General features: G+C 44.7%; 1 protein-coding gene across 1 annotated transcript in view; it reads left to right on the top strand.

The window, feature by feature from the left end:
- LOC126253582 (cuticle protein 18.7-like) overlaps positions 1-9,344 on the top strand; it is a 261,847-nt gene extending 252,503 nt beyond the window's left edge. The window contains exons 2-3 of the mRNA XM_049955009.1: positions 8,576-8,974; positions 9,072-9,344. Coding sequence (XP_049810966.1) covers positions 8,576-8,974; positions 9,072-9,254 — 582 coding nt within the window. The 3' untranslated portion in view covers positions 9,255-9,344. The remainder of the gene's footprint in view (positions 1-8,575; positions 8,975-9,071) is intronic.
- Positions 9,345-14,657: the final 5,313 nt, after the last annotated feature.

Below are 14,657 nucleotides of genomic sequence, written 5' to 3' on the forward strand. Positions count from 1 at the left end.
AGTGGTCGCAGAGTAGAACAGCTACTAAATCAGTAAATAGGGGAACGTCATCAAGACGTAGTGACATAATTGCACGATTCCACACAGTTTATTTAAAAGAAGTTGCTCCCCTTCATCAGCAGCAGGGAAGCTCCAACACAGCAGATGTGTAAAAGTCCTTTCGCCACTAGCAGCGGCACTTGAAGCGATATTGTGGGCACAGAATCCAGAGTTTCAGTTGCAAAAAACTTGTACGAATTTGCTGTAGTATAAAATCTAATAATCCATCTACCTCCTAGTCTGTATGTGTAACGTTCTGTATCTAACCTAGGGACGGGTACACAGACCACAAAATCTGCGAAGTTTGTGAGCTAATTTTTTCCTGCCGAGTCGTCCGTTTTCCGAGATAAAGTAACCAGTCACATCGGCAGTACTATATTCGTTTATAAAATGCTAAGCGAGTCTAACAATTCCTGCAACTTGGTGTGCCTTTGACAGTGTGAATAAGAAGTGCATACTTTTATAATACAAACCTTTGGGAAACATGTTAATGTCAGCAGTAAAATTAAATTCGTTGGTCGCGGCACAGGGAGCGTAGTCTTTTTCGTCTCCTATGTCCAAAACATCAGTTACAGGGGCTGGACATTACCGTGCCCAAAACAGTATAGGAAACCCGTTGGCATTCAAAATACCTCCCAGTCGGCTGTCCCGTATGGTTTTTACGGAAATGTTGCAGCATTCATCATACCAAATGTGCCACGTTCCAGTAACTATAATGGAGGTGGATAGAGATCACGAACCCTTCTCTCTAAAGTATACCACAACGGTTCAATAATATCTCCAACTGGTGACTATGGTGGCCAGAGCAGGGGCGACAATTCAACCTCGTGCTCACTAAACGAGTTACGGACCATGAGAGCTGTATGGATAACAGCTCTGTCGCCTTGAAACACAGTATCTCCGTTTGGGAACAATCACTGTACCACGGTGTGGACCTGATCAGCCAAAATGACCACATAATCGTTGGCAGTTATGCGATCTTCCAGGGTAACCATGGGGCCCATGGAATATCACGGTATGGCATTGCAAATCATCAGCGAAATCCCGTCATGTTTCAGTCTTCGGAATTAAACTCGGGCAGAGGTTGAAACATTGTCACCCGCCAGGGTAGCCGGGAGCGCTAACGCGCTGCTTGATGAACTCGGGTAGGCGCGCCGGCCCCGGATCGAATCCACCCGGCGGATTAACGACGAGGGCCGATGTGCCGGCCAGAGTGGATGTGGTTTTTAGGCGGTTTTCCACATCCCACTAGGTGAACACCGGGCTGGTCCCCATGTTCCGCCTCAGTTACACGGCGCGCAGACATCTGAACACATTCGCACTATTCTATGGATTACACTCGACGCAGACAGTTGGGGTACACTAATTCCGTCCTGGGGGGTACGGGGTGGCGGCAGGAAGGGCATCCGGCCACCCCTTAAACATTAACATGCCAAATACGATTAACGATGGCTGACCCTGCGTAACTGCGGGACAAGGCTCAAGCGATAGAATAAAGGTTGAAACTTTTTTCAGGCTTTATATTGTCGGTACTGCATTCTCCTATTGTTTTCATCACTGATATGTGGTTTTGGAATTCCAGCTTACCCTGCAATTCCCCTCTTATACAGTTCCCTCCGTGTTACTTTGGGGGTAACTGTGTTCGCGAGTGCAACATACAGCTCAGCAGTGAATTTTGCAGCTGTTGGACCCTTATTTTTCGTTACATTCCTCTTAAATGACCGTCCATAAGGAATCACTCAACACTCATTTTCATCGGCAGTTGGAAATTAGCGGATTACGTTTATCCGCTTTTCCTATAAACGGTATAAATCTTCTGTCTGGTACCTCTTCAAACACCGAACACTCCCTTCGTTACGGAAGCAAGCACCAGACGAGCACCAATAATTTGCCAGTGTTCGAATCACTCAGCTCCAAAATAAGCACTCACAACTACATAGGACTTTGATATGACCACAACTGACAGTTGCAACCTATTCCACAGGTGCCGTTAGTGGTCAGACGCAACAGCGCAACCTGCAGGTTTAGCTGACATCTGCATTTATGTTCAAGCAGGTATTTCCCGTGGTGTTTCCATATTTGTGTTCAACCCCTGCACATAATCACAGTTACAAGCAACAGATATAATTATAGTCTTCTAACTGCTACACGACGGCAGCCATGTTTTCGCGATTCCTGTTTCAACATACTCTTTTCGTATGAATAGTTGATGAAGGATTTACGTGCGTTCTAAATATGTCTCGTACTACCAACTATTAAACATAAATAAATATTAATACTCTGTAGTAGCTCATCTGACCTCAGGTGAATCAGTCAAGATTTTAGTACACCAGAACGAATCGAAAGTTTGCTCAGTAGTCATGAAACACGTTCTCTTTTGATCAGACTTGCCTAAAACGTGAACACCATCGTTCAAGTTATGAAATAAGCAAGCTTTCTGTGTCGTCTTTCATTTTCTTGTATTGTTATTATTATATACTATTGTGTCTGAGACCCGCCAGAAGCCATCATCACATATCTACGAGGGCTATTCCGAAAGTAAGGTCCGATCGGTCACGAAATGGAAACGACTATGAAATTCCGATAAAGCTTTGCACAGATGTGTTGGGTAGTGTCTCTAGTATAACCCCAGTTAGCATCACGTCGCTCTTCTCATTTCTGAGCTCGCAGTGAGTGCGTAAAGATGTCTAGAAAATAGTGTCTGCCGCCAAGTACGGGGGCCTGGTGAGAAATTTCCCCTGAAGCTATGCAGCTAACATTACATAACTGTCGTGCTGTTTCGTCTTCAAGACAATTCTCAGCCGCATTCTGCAGGGGCAATGAAGATGCTCCTGCATCGTTTTCAAATGGAAATGTGAGAGTACCCACAATACAGCCCGTAATTGTCTCCCTCTGAGTTTCAGCTCTGGTCACATGAACCGCTGGTTATGAAGACAACATTTCGGCACAAGACAACGAGCCGTAGGCCAGCGTAGAGAATTGGCGGAGAGCACTGGCGGCTGCCTTCTATAGCGAGGGTATGGGAAAGTTGGTACAACGCTACGATACACGTCTAAGTCGCGTCGGCGACTATGGAGATAAGTAGCTGCAAGGTGTATCTAACTGTTGCAAATAAAACATTTTTGATTTTTACCGTGGTTTCCATTTCGCGACCTATCGGACCTTACTTCCGGAATAGCCCTCGTAAATAAACATGCAGCAAGCGGAATGTAACGTTCCCGTTGTGCTGTCAACGTAAGTAACATAATGACAACTAGTTGGTAGAAACGAGTAACTGAACATTGAGTCGCTTCTGTGATGTGAGATTCAAGTTTCTGCTAATGACACCCTGGCCGGCCGTTGTGGCCGAGCGGTTCTAGGCGCTTCAGTCTGGAACCACACGACCGCTACGATCGCAGGTTCGAATCCTGCCTCGGGCATGGATGTGTGTGACGTCCTTAGGTTAGTTAGGTTTAAGTAGTTCTAAGTCTATGGGACTGATGACCTCAGATGTTAAGTCACATCGTGCTTCGAGCCATTTGAACCAATGACATCCTGGTATAAAACATTCTCGGTTTTCTTGACGTAGCAAATCTGAGCAAAGTCTCTAACTTTCTACGAAATTCTCTTTCGTCATCGTCAGGAACAACCGACAGTCACTTGCTCTTAACGAAGAGCATGGAGTATTTCGTCGAAAACTGATCATTTTACTCTGATTTGACGTGGCAAGAAAAGTGAGAATCCAGAATTAGAATTTCAGTCCGCAGCGGAGTGTGCGCTGATATGAAACTTCCTGGCAAATTAAAACTGTGTGCCAGACCCAGACTCGAACTCGGGACCTTTGCCTTTCGCGGGCAAGTGCTCTACCTTTTTTAAAAAAAATATATAACACAGTCCCTGAGCGGAGAAAATCCCCGACCCAGTCGGGATTCGAACCCGGGCCCGTAGAACGGCAATCTGTCACGCTGACCACTTTTTTTAGTTTTTTTGTTTTACCTTTTTTTCTTTTTTTGGTTTTTTGTCTATTTCTTTATATTTTGTTTTTTTCTTCGAAGAGAAAAACACCTATAACATGAGTTAAAGTTGCAGGTAAGGAGAAAACAAATAAAAACCTCTTGTGTATGAAAATAAAAGACGACGTTCTTCATAAAATAACACAATATCCTTTGAAAACGTAAAAACATAAAAGCTAGCTATATTTCCGCAAAGGCATTTTTTTTGTTAACATAAATGAGTATACAGACTCACGATCAGCAGCAACCCAAATTTTTTTATTGTGTTACTTTTTTTTTCTTTTTTGGTGAGGAGCACAGGAGAACGAAAACAAATAGGCTGCAGATAGAGAACTATTAGTGAAAAGGATATATATGTGTAAAGAAAAAGTAACTTAGAAGAGGAGGAGAAAAGAGAAGTGAAATAAAATAGGAATACTTTTCGCGCCATGCTCCACTTTGGCGCGCCATCAGAAAAAAATGCATTCTATCATTGACCATTAAAGGGGAACGTGGGATCGTCCAGTCTTGGCTGGCACGGTTCATTGAGATTCCAGCTTTGAGGCGGGGCGGTGAGAATACTCTGTAAATAGTTCGCGAAAGTGGCCCGATAGAGTCGATGTGGTGATGTACTTGGAGGCGTGTCCAAAAGTCCGCCGGAGCGACACTATCCGGGCTACACAAGGACGACTTACGCCACGTCCTCACAGTTTTACTTCTGCCAGTATCTCGTCTCCTACCTTCCAAACTTTACAGAAGCTTTCCTGTAGCACATCCCCCAGGCTGTGACGTAGCCATGTCTCCGCAATACCCTTTCTTCAGCAAGTTCTGCAAGGTTCGCAGGATACCTTCTGTAAAGTTTGGAAGCTAGGGGACGAGGTACTGGCAGAAGTAAAGCTGTGAGGACAGGCCGTGAGTCGTGCTTGGGTAGCTCAGTTCGTAGAGCACTTGCCCGCGGAAGGCAAAGGTTCCGAGTTCGAGTCTCGGTCCGGCACACAGTTTTAATCTGCCAGGAAGTTTCAAAAGTGAGAATGTTTTATACCTTAATAATGGTTGTCGCTAGAGAATAATGACGTTCGTTAGTGAGTCACATAGTCTCTGTTGACTATTATTCATTAGGTCTCGTTTACTTTGATAAAGTAAGACACATTACATAGTAGATATATCAGCAGTAAGTGTGGTATGACGTGGTTTTCTTCCGATGTTAACGAAAATAAATGAAGAAGATGGGGGTTTAACTACTTACTTTGTTAGCTATTATAGGGTTCCATATAAAGAATGTTTCCAGATTGGAGCACTGCTGAATGTAGTATCGAGCTACAATCATGCCCTTGTATGAGGGTAACATCATTGCAGACGCCGTGAAGGTAAATATCTGCTGGAACTTGGGTTAGTAAGCCGACGATCCCTGTAACATGGAAGCTCCGTGTGGCAAGGCAGAAGCAGAAGCTGTTGCACTGCCGAGTATTGCATCAGACAGACTGATGTTTACCGCCGCGGTAGAGGGCACCGCCCATCGCCGAAGACCACGCGGTCTCGTAGCGGTCCGAGGTGGCAGGATGTGGCGGGGAAGACGAGGCCGGCCCGCGCTATATAAGCCCGCGACCAGCCACACACTGGGCAGGAACAGTTCAGTCCGAAGCAGCAGCCGCAGAAGACATGAAGGTCCTGGTGAGTAGCCGACAGCAAGCTACGCACGTGGTCGTGACACCTGTCAGAGGTTCGATGATATGAAGTATCTTCGCAAGTACGTGACTGGCTTGAGGAATAGTCGACGTCGTTTATGCCCCAAAGCAATGTACACCTCCTCCTCCGTCAGAAGAGGCCTCGGAAGACCCAACGGTACCGATCGACCGCCGTGTCATTCTGTCTACCCGTTCCCAAGGCAGTGCACAGCGACCTCTAATGTTTCCAAAATTATAAACAGCTTATCAAATAGGATCAGCAGCACGATAAGATTGTTTGTCAAGGATGTGGTTGAATACAGGGAAGTAGCGTAGTTGGACGGTCATAAGAAATTGTAGAACGATTTGGACAAAATTTCCACCATGTGTAATGAATGGTAGCTGTCTTTGAAAGTAATATAACACCTATAACAAAGAGGTATTATCTGATAACAGGATGAATATCTCGAGCACGTCAGATCTTATGAGTACTTTAGAGTATCACTAAATGGGACGAACATGTTCATTCAGTGTTACGGAAAATGAATGAAGTACTTAGATTTGTCGGGGAAATAATCACTCCGTCTGTAAAGGAAAGCATACATACGACGCTAAAGTGACCAGTTCTAGAGTACCGTTCCAGTGTCTGAAACCCTTATCAAATAGACTTGACACCGCACTCATTCGGAAACATTCTGCAAGGACCGTAAAAGGCCGGTATAGTTCATATGAAAGTGTAAAATAAATGCTTGGGGAACCTGAATAAGAATTCTTGGAGGAAGTCGACGTCGCTCACATGAAACCCTCTTGGGTAAATTTAGAGATTCCGTTTTCGAAACAGACTACACGACCATCATGGTGCCGCCGAAGTATGAGAATAAGATAAGAGATATTAGGGTGCGCAGGGAGACACACAAACCGGCGTTATTGGCTCTCTCCGTACGTAGGTGAACAAGGAAGGGAGGCAATGAAGGTAATATGTGCTCCTCGTCATGCACTTCACAGTGGGTTTCGGAGTAGACACATGGATGTAGATACAGAGAACAGCGGAAGTACCCTCTCCATTGATGAGACAAACAGATTACATTCCGAAAGACTAGTGTCTAATTAGCTCTGCGTAACGTACGGCGCTGCTACTATATTGTTAACTGGAATAACAGGTTCTTTTGTATTACAATGGACAGACAATAGTACGTAATAGACGTGATTTTAGTCTCACGAGGAATTTTATTAGGCTTGAACATTCCATTACCATTAGGAAGACATAATGTATTAATAATAACAATGTTTCATTTTTATTTTCAGCCATAATGGCTACGTTTGTGAACCGTGACTGTGTGGGATAACTATTTATTCGTAATTTCTGCTTCCAGTCACTGTTTTGGCTGGTAGCAGAAATTACGAATAAATAATGTTTCATTTTTTGTCTCGCTTGAGTCTTATGAATTCATATTGACGCAAACAGTTTCAATAATATAATTACGGCACAACGTAAAATACTCCAACGTTTCAGATCCATGTTTCTATCACCATGACGATGATCTGTGTTCCAAATCAGCGAGGAAGAATTTATGTTACACAAAACGAAATCAAGTTGTTGCCGAAGAATTGTGCTGTGATACTATACAGGAGTAATCATAACGGTGTACTACATCTACATATATACTCCGCAATCCACCACACGTTGCGTGGTGGAGGGTACCTCATACCACAACTAGCATCTTCTCTCCCTATTCCACTCCCAAACGGAACGAGGGAAAAATGACTGCCTATATGCCTCTGTACGAGCCCTAATGTCTCTTATCTTATATTTGTGGTCTTTCCGCGAAATATAAGTTGACTGCACTAAAATTGTACTGCAGTCAGCCTCAAATGCTGGTTCTGTAAATTTCCTCAGTAGCGATTCACGAAAAGAACGCCTCCTTTACTCCAGAGATTCCCACCCGAGTTCCTGAAGCATGTCCGTAACACTCGCGTGATGATCAAACCTACCAGTAACAAATCTAGCAGCCCGCCTCTGAATTGCTTCAATGTGGTCCTTCAATCCGACCTGATAGGGCTCCCAAACGCTCGAGCAGTACTCAAGAATAGGTCGCATTAGTGTTTCATAAGCGGTCTCCTTTACAGATGAACCACATCTTCCCAAAATTTTACCACAGTTATACTAACACTGTATAGCTGTCTGCGGCTCGTGGTCTTGCTGTAGCGTTCTCGCTTCCCGCGCACGGGGTCCTGGGTTGGATTCCCGGTGGGGTCAGGGATTTTCTCTGCCTCGAGATGACTGGGTGTTGTGTGTCTTTCATCATCATTTCATCCTCATTCACTCGCAAGTCGCCGTAGTGACGTTAAAGAACTTGTGGAGCCCCGCGAGTACTCTCCTGGCAACCAATGCCATACGCTCATTATTATTACTGTATAACTATCAGTTTCGAAGGATACTGTCCTGAACGTATCACGCGAGTCACACGTTGTATAAATAATTATTTCTGTCACATTAAAGGTCACAAGTACAGGTGGTAGGCACTATTAAGTGCAGAAAGGCAGATCCGAAGTTGTGCTATTAAAAATTTATGTGGTTACATCCGTGCAGTTTACTTGCCCATAAATCTAAGGAACAGATGACACATAGGACATTTTAAATCTCTGAGTACACGAAATTTTACAAAACTGATGAAATGTTTTAAATATTTTATTACTCAAGAGGGCGGTTTTCTTAAATACTCTCGGGTTTAGAGTGTTTGTTTTCCTTATAGAGCATCCTAGTTCGAGGCCTCGTATTATCAAGCAGTTTTAATTAATGAAAAGTCTAGAAGAAAGATTCTGAAACGATAAACACAGCAGTACAATAAGTACCCAGCTTCTAGAGAGTTCAATGATGTCTAATGCATACGCTGTCTGCAGGTGATCCTGAGCTCCGTGTTGGCTGTGGCCCTGGCCAAGCCCGGCTACCTGGGTCTGGGTCTGGGGGTGCCCGCCGCCATCCCGGTGCCCGCCGACGCCCCCGACGTGGCCGTGGCTAAGGCGGCGCACCTGGCGACGCAGGCGGCGGAGGCGGCGCGCAACACGCTGGGCGTGCCCGTGGCCTCCGTCGTGCCCGCCGACGAGCCCCACGTGGCCGTCGCCAAGGCGGCGCACCTCAACATCCAGGCCGCCGAGGCCGCTCGCAACATCCTGGGCGTTCCGGCCATCGCCGCCGCCCCCGTCATCGCCGCCGCTCGCTACGCCGTGGCCGCCCCCGTCGTCGCTGGACCCGCCAACATCGTCATCGGACCTGGCGGTGTTCCCCTGGACACTCCTGAGGTATGTACTTGTACACCATTTCCTACACCCCCTTCAAAACAGTATACATACCAAGTGGTGAGACGGTGTTACTGACAAGACGCTCCTCCCTTTACAGGTGGCCAGCGCCAAGGCCGCCCACGCTGCGGCCCACGCTCAGTCCGCAGCCCTGGCCGCCGCCACCCCCGCAGACCCCGTGTCTGGGCTGCCCCTGGCCGCCGTCTACGCTGCCGGCATCCCCGCCATCCACCACGCTAACGCCATCGCCCACCTCCAGTACAAAGCTGCCCTGCTCGGCTGAAGGACCTGTCCTGCGACTGTCTCAGTCTATCAGTCGAACCCAGATGTTGTACAAATTATTTTTGCAATAAACTGAGTTCCAAAATCACAAGTACTTTATTTTTATCCTTTCCTCTCCACCGATTTTAGTAGCAATACTAGCAGTGACTAGTTTGGATAACATGAATGTGACCGAAAATGGTTTGTCTAATGTGTCATCTTCATAACAGGTTTGCCTGACACTCACAATGAATTCTACATCTCTGTTAGCTCTGAATAGCAATTCCACCACATTATCCTCCTTGGAAAGAAACTGATCATTCTGAACGTCATCATGGATATTGGTTTATTTGTTTATTTCAGATTCAAGAAAATGGCTCTGAGCACTGTGGGACTTAACTGCTGAGGTCATCGGTCCCCTAGAACTTAGAACTACTTAAACCTCAGACTGTAGCGCCTAGAACCGCTCGGCCACCCCGGATGGCATTTCAGATTCAGTTGCCACTCTTGCATCAACACACAGAACATATTGAAGTTAACTCTTCCCATCCCTCATACCGTGGAGATAATCTTGTACTATCTTTGTAGACAAAGGCACTTCTAAACAATGCGACATGCTCTCGTGGTTATAGAACCACAAACACTCGAAAAGTACGGTACAGTCCTATGTGCAGTGTATTAAAATGATACAGAAAAGCACCCAAATGGATTTTCATGGGACTGACAATGGGTGTGCCGGCCGCTGTGGCCGAGCGGTTCTAGGTACTTCAGTCTAGAACAGCGCTGCTGCTACGGCCGAAGGTTCGAATCCTGCCTTGGGCATGGATGTGTGTGATGTCCTTAGGTTAGTTAGGTTTAAGTAGTTCTAAGTCTAGGGGACTGATGACCTCAGATGTTCCCATACTGCTCAGAGCCATTTGAACCATTTGACAATAGGTGTACAAGCTTACTTATTTATATCGGAGTATTAAACAGTTTTGCTCAGACTGATGATAATCTAATAATCGTGGGCAATAGGGACGCGGTAGTAGGGGAAAGATCAGAAGAAAGAGTTATGGAAGAATCTGGACTCACTAACAGGAGTGAGAGAAGAGTAAAGCGAATTTAGTTCTGCAATAAATTTCAGCAAACAATAAAGAATACATTGTTAAAAAGTCATAAGAGTAGGAGGTATACTTGGTAAAGATTTGCAGGTACAGGACGCTTTCAGCTGGGTTTTATGATGGTACGACAGAGATTCTGAAATCAGATATTGGTTTTTAATGTGTTCCCAGGAGTGAATATACACGCAGACGTCAATACAGAATGAAAAAATGTAGGCTAAAGCTCAAGAGGCTCGTGCAGAAGAACCATTGTGGAAAGATTTGGGACATTGTAGTACCGTGGAATGATGAACCAATAGATACTGCGATAACGCATACTACCGTTGGTAGTTCAGTTATTGAGGAATAGACATATATAAAAAGAGCGATCACAGAAGCTGGACATACAAAGCTACGTACAAGGAAGATAACTGCAGAGAAACCTTGGGTACTTTAACTGATCGACGAAAAAAAATTACATAAATATTCAGGGAAATGCTGGAATACGGAAATGTGAGTCACTTAGGAATATAACAACGGGAAAGTGCAGTGAAGCCAAGGAGAAATAGCTGCAGGAAAAATGTGAAGAAATCGAAACAGAATTGGTCTTCTGAAAGACTGATTCAGCATGTAGGAAAATCAAATTAACTTTTGGTGAAATTAAAAGCAAGGTCGTCAACATTAAGTGTGCAATGGGAATTCCACTGTTAAGTGCAGAGGAGGGAACCCTCTGCCAGGCACTTTATTGTGAATAACATAGTAATGACGTAGATGTAGATAGGTGATAAGAGTACACTGAAAGCCTCTGTGGGGGGAGGAATCGCCTGATTAAGTGACTAAGGAAACAATTGGATTCGATATGGAAGACAGAGGGGATTCACTATAAGCCTCACAATATAATTAAGCGTTGTAAAACTAATTAAGCTTTGGAAAACTTGCGATATGATAAGGCAGAAGGACCAGATAAGTATCTTTCTGTTTTAAGTTGGTGTGTAATATCTACGAATCTGGAGACACATGACCAGATTTTCTGAAAAATATCATCTACGTAGTCATGAAGCAAGGGCATATTGTGCGAAAACTAAAGCACAATCACTTTATACATGCGAGTGATGCATGTCCGAAAGAACAGACACAACTGATTCGATCAGCAGCTGTGTGGAATACGTGACGAAAGAAATATTCAGCATTAGATGCACTTGGGCATTGAGCGAAACCAACAGCGAGGGAGTCGAACCCGAATTTTCTGATTTACGTGAGCATTCGCGTTAACCGCTTTTTTACGGAATAGTGGACCGATGGGGCTCAGGGAACAAAGTGGGCAGGGGTCGAAACCCGAGGCCCCTCTCACCACCACCGGGCCTGTGGAGCACAGGGAAGTGGGACACACGGGAATCAACAGAAGGCATTGTTCTTGTTTATTTATCTGCATTTTGTTTTTGTAATATTCATTATCATTATGAAATTATGTGGAACATACATCAGCGACAGAGAAAAAAAATTAATGTTGGGTTAAGGAAAAGAAAAAGAAAAAGGAAATGAAACAAAATCCGTGCAATCTACAACGCGCTCTCCCTTCTGCGCAGGTCGGAGGTACAATCGATCATAGGCCAGCCAAGGAGGGGAGGGGGAGGAGGGGTGGTGCCCCCAGCTCCAGGCACCCCCCAACTTAGTGGAGGTCCAACAAAGACCTCTCAAAGATAGTTAGCAAATACTGTTAGGTAACGTGGCGTGTTGTCAAGAGCTGCATGGGCTGTTCGTAAATAGATCCAGAAGTCGAGACGGAAATTAGGTCCCTCATGAAAGAGGTAACCGAAAGCCCACCCCTTGACCGACTAAGTGACCTGATATTTGGCGGAGGGAAAATGTTTGGCCTTCGGGCTTCTAGGCGGTTCGATCGTGTCTGGTGGCATTCCGAGATAGCAGGCAATAATTTGCTGCACGAAACGCCAGACATCTTGCGATGAGGTGTATGTCAGACGGTGGTCATCAGTGTCGAGTTGCTGGCAAAGGAGATAAGGAGGGGAATCCGGCAAACCAATGTTGCGCCGTCACTGTTTCGTGGCATATTTCTTGTTGACTATGTGATACCACAGTGCCCGGACATCTGCAAGAAGTTCGAATGGTACTTCGAAAATGCGTATCGTACGCACAGCTAAGCCTGCGTGATCGACGGTTACCGCCCCCACATTGTCATGAGCATGACAGAAGTGGAGCCCCAATTTCGTCTCACGAAGGATGCGTTCGCACGTCGCGTCTTTAATGATTAAACATAGACATGGAGAAGGTAAATATGCAACAGACTCCCGTCTTTCATGACCGCGACAGCTTCTTCACAGAACTGCACGCACACGTTTCCGGTTTAACGACTGCACCTGAGATGATCCGTTAAATTACCTCTTTTAATAAGAAAGAAAATGTCTGGCACTATTTAGAACAGCGGATGACACAAGCAGCCCACTTCTTCGCAATTTAGTAACTCTACCGGATCTAAGTATCGATGGATGGCTTCAACTAGAGATGGTGTAACTGAAGAAACTTGCGGAGTCAGCAATTAAAGTACAAGGGTTCCCAGCTTTGTGCTAAAAACTGGAAGTGGAAATCTGGAACAACGATAAATCGTTCATTTTTGTGGCTAATGCGAAAGTGACTGTAGACTTCTGGATTGAACAGACGTGTCTTTAACCAAAAGTTGGGAGAGCGCGATTGTAACGGCAAGATAGTGTGTGACTTTGCATGTCAGGAAATCACTCTTCCTGTAATAGCGCAAATTTTCAAAATGTATGTAATGAGCCAAAACGTTTTGACTCCCTGCTTCTAAGTGTCTTGACAACAGTGACTTAGCGTAGCATGGTTTTGACGAGTCCTTGATAGGTTTTTGGAAGTATGTTGCAGCAGATCACGCGATTCTTGTAAATTACGGGCCGATGGCTTTTAGGGGCTGGTTGCCGCCCGATAGCATACTGGATGTGTTCCATGGAGTTCATTATACGTAAATTTGGTGGCGAAGGTAGGAAAGCGAGTTACTACCATGCTACACAAAGCACCGTAGCACGATTGTGCCACGGACAGCTATGGTGCTGGAAGATGCTATCGACTTCGGGGAAGACATCAAGCAAGATGCGATCCATGTGCTCAGCGATAATACGCACGTACTCCACACCTGTCATTGTGCATTTAATTACTGTCGCATGTTCCGTGGAAGCTCAGATAACAGTCCCCCATAACATAAAACTTGTCCACTTCTTTGCGACCATGGCGCGGTGCCTGTTTTGAACAGCCGTTGTCAATGGTTGTTGAAACGCAGAGGAAGAAGGGTATTTCGAAATAACTGCAAGAAATCGCATAATATAGTCGAGAAATACTTTCGGAAAAAATTATGGTTGGACATAAATTGATTTGTTAAATCGCAAACTTAACTCACAGTAACAACTTTCAATTGCAGATGTGAAGTTGACAATGTCCAATAATATTCAAAGAGCCCTACATAGCCCAATAATGTAGACTAATTAAGATAATGACAAATATAGACAAAAACTGTTTTTAGGCTTAATTTCGCCATAATATCATTACTTAGAACACATTAAAATTTTACAAAATCGAATAAAGAATACTCACCGACGAGAGCACAGAGGTGCTGAAGAATGTTTGAGTTTATACAAAAACCAGTTTGCATAACAGGTGGATCTCATATGCAGTAATTTTGCCTAGAAACAAGGCTTCTGCAAGAGCTGAAAAACCGAATGATTAATTAGATTTTTTCTTACACTGGACCTCTAGGTATCATAACAGTGCACCCAGTATTCACACTCAACGTACTCGTACGTTTACCATAATGTTTTCATTTAACACAGAGCGCTCCAGAAGGAACACATTCCAGTTATTCTGCCAAGATACTACTTCAGAAGTCAGTATCCTTGAAACCCGTTGGCAGCCAAATACGGTGTGTTGGGTGTTTTCGCTGGGCCAGAGAATCAGCACATAAATATGAAGCTAATGTTTTTAAATTGGCTCTACATTGTCTGGGTTTTGTCTCCGAACGTCCAAGTAGCTTGTTAGTTGTAGAAACCTGTCTAAGCGTCGTTCGTTAGCTGCGTGAATGATGATTCGAGAATCGAGAGTCTACGCATTATTACTTCAGACACTGTAGTCTCTCATATCTGTTTGCAGTTCGTGTGTCGGTTGAAACAGCTATGTTTTCTAATTGGTACTTTCGGATACACAGTGGCATATGTACACCATCGTACAGATCGTGTATAGAAAGGCGATACGTCGTTGCAGTAGGGATGTGAAAAACCGACAGGTTAAAAACGACACCGACAGTTTACTTCCGAATAACCGGT

The sequence above is a fragment of the Schistocerca nitens genome, chromosome 4 (assembly GCF_023898315.1).
Source record: "Schistocerca nitens isolate TAMUIC-IGC-003100 chromosome 4, iqSchNite1.1, whole genome shotgun sequence".
Classification (NCBI taxonomy): domain Eukaryota; kingdom Metazoa; phylum Arthropoda; class Insecta; order Orthoptera; family Acrididae; genus Schistocerca; species Schistocerca nitens.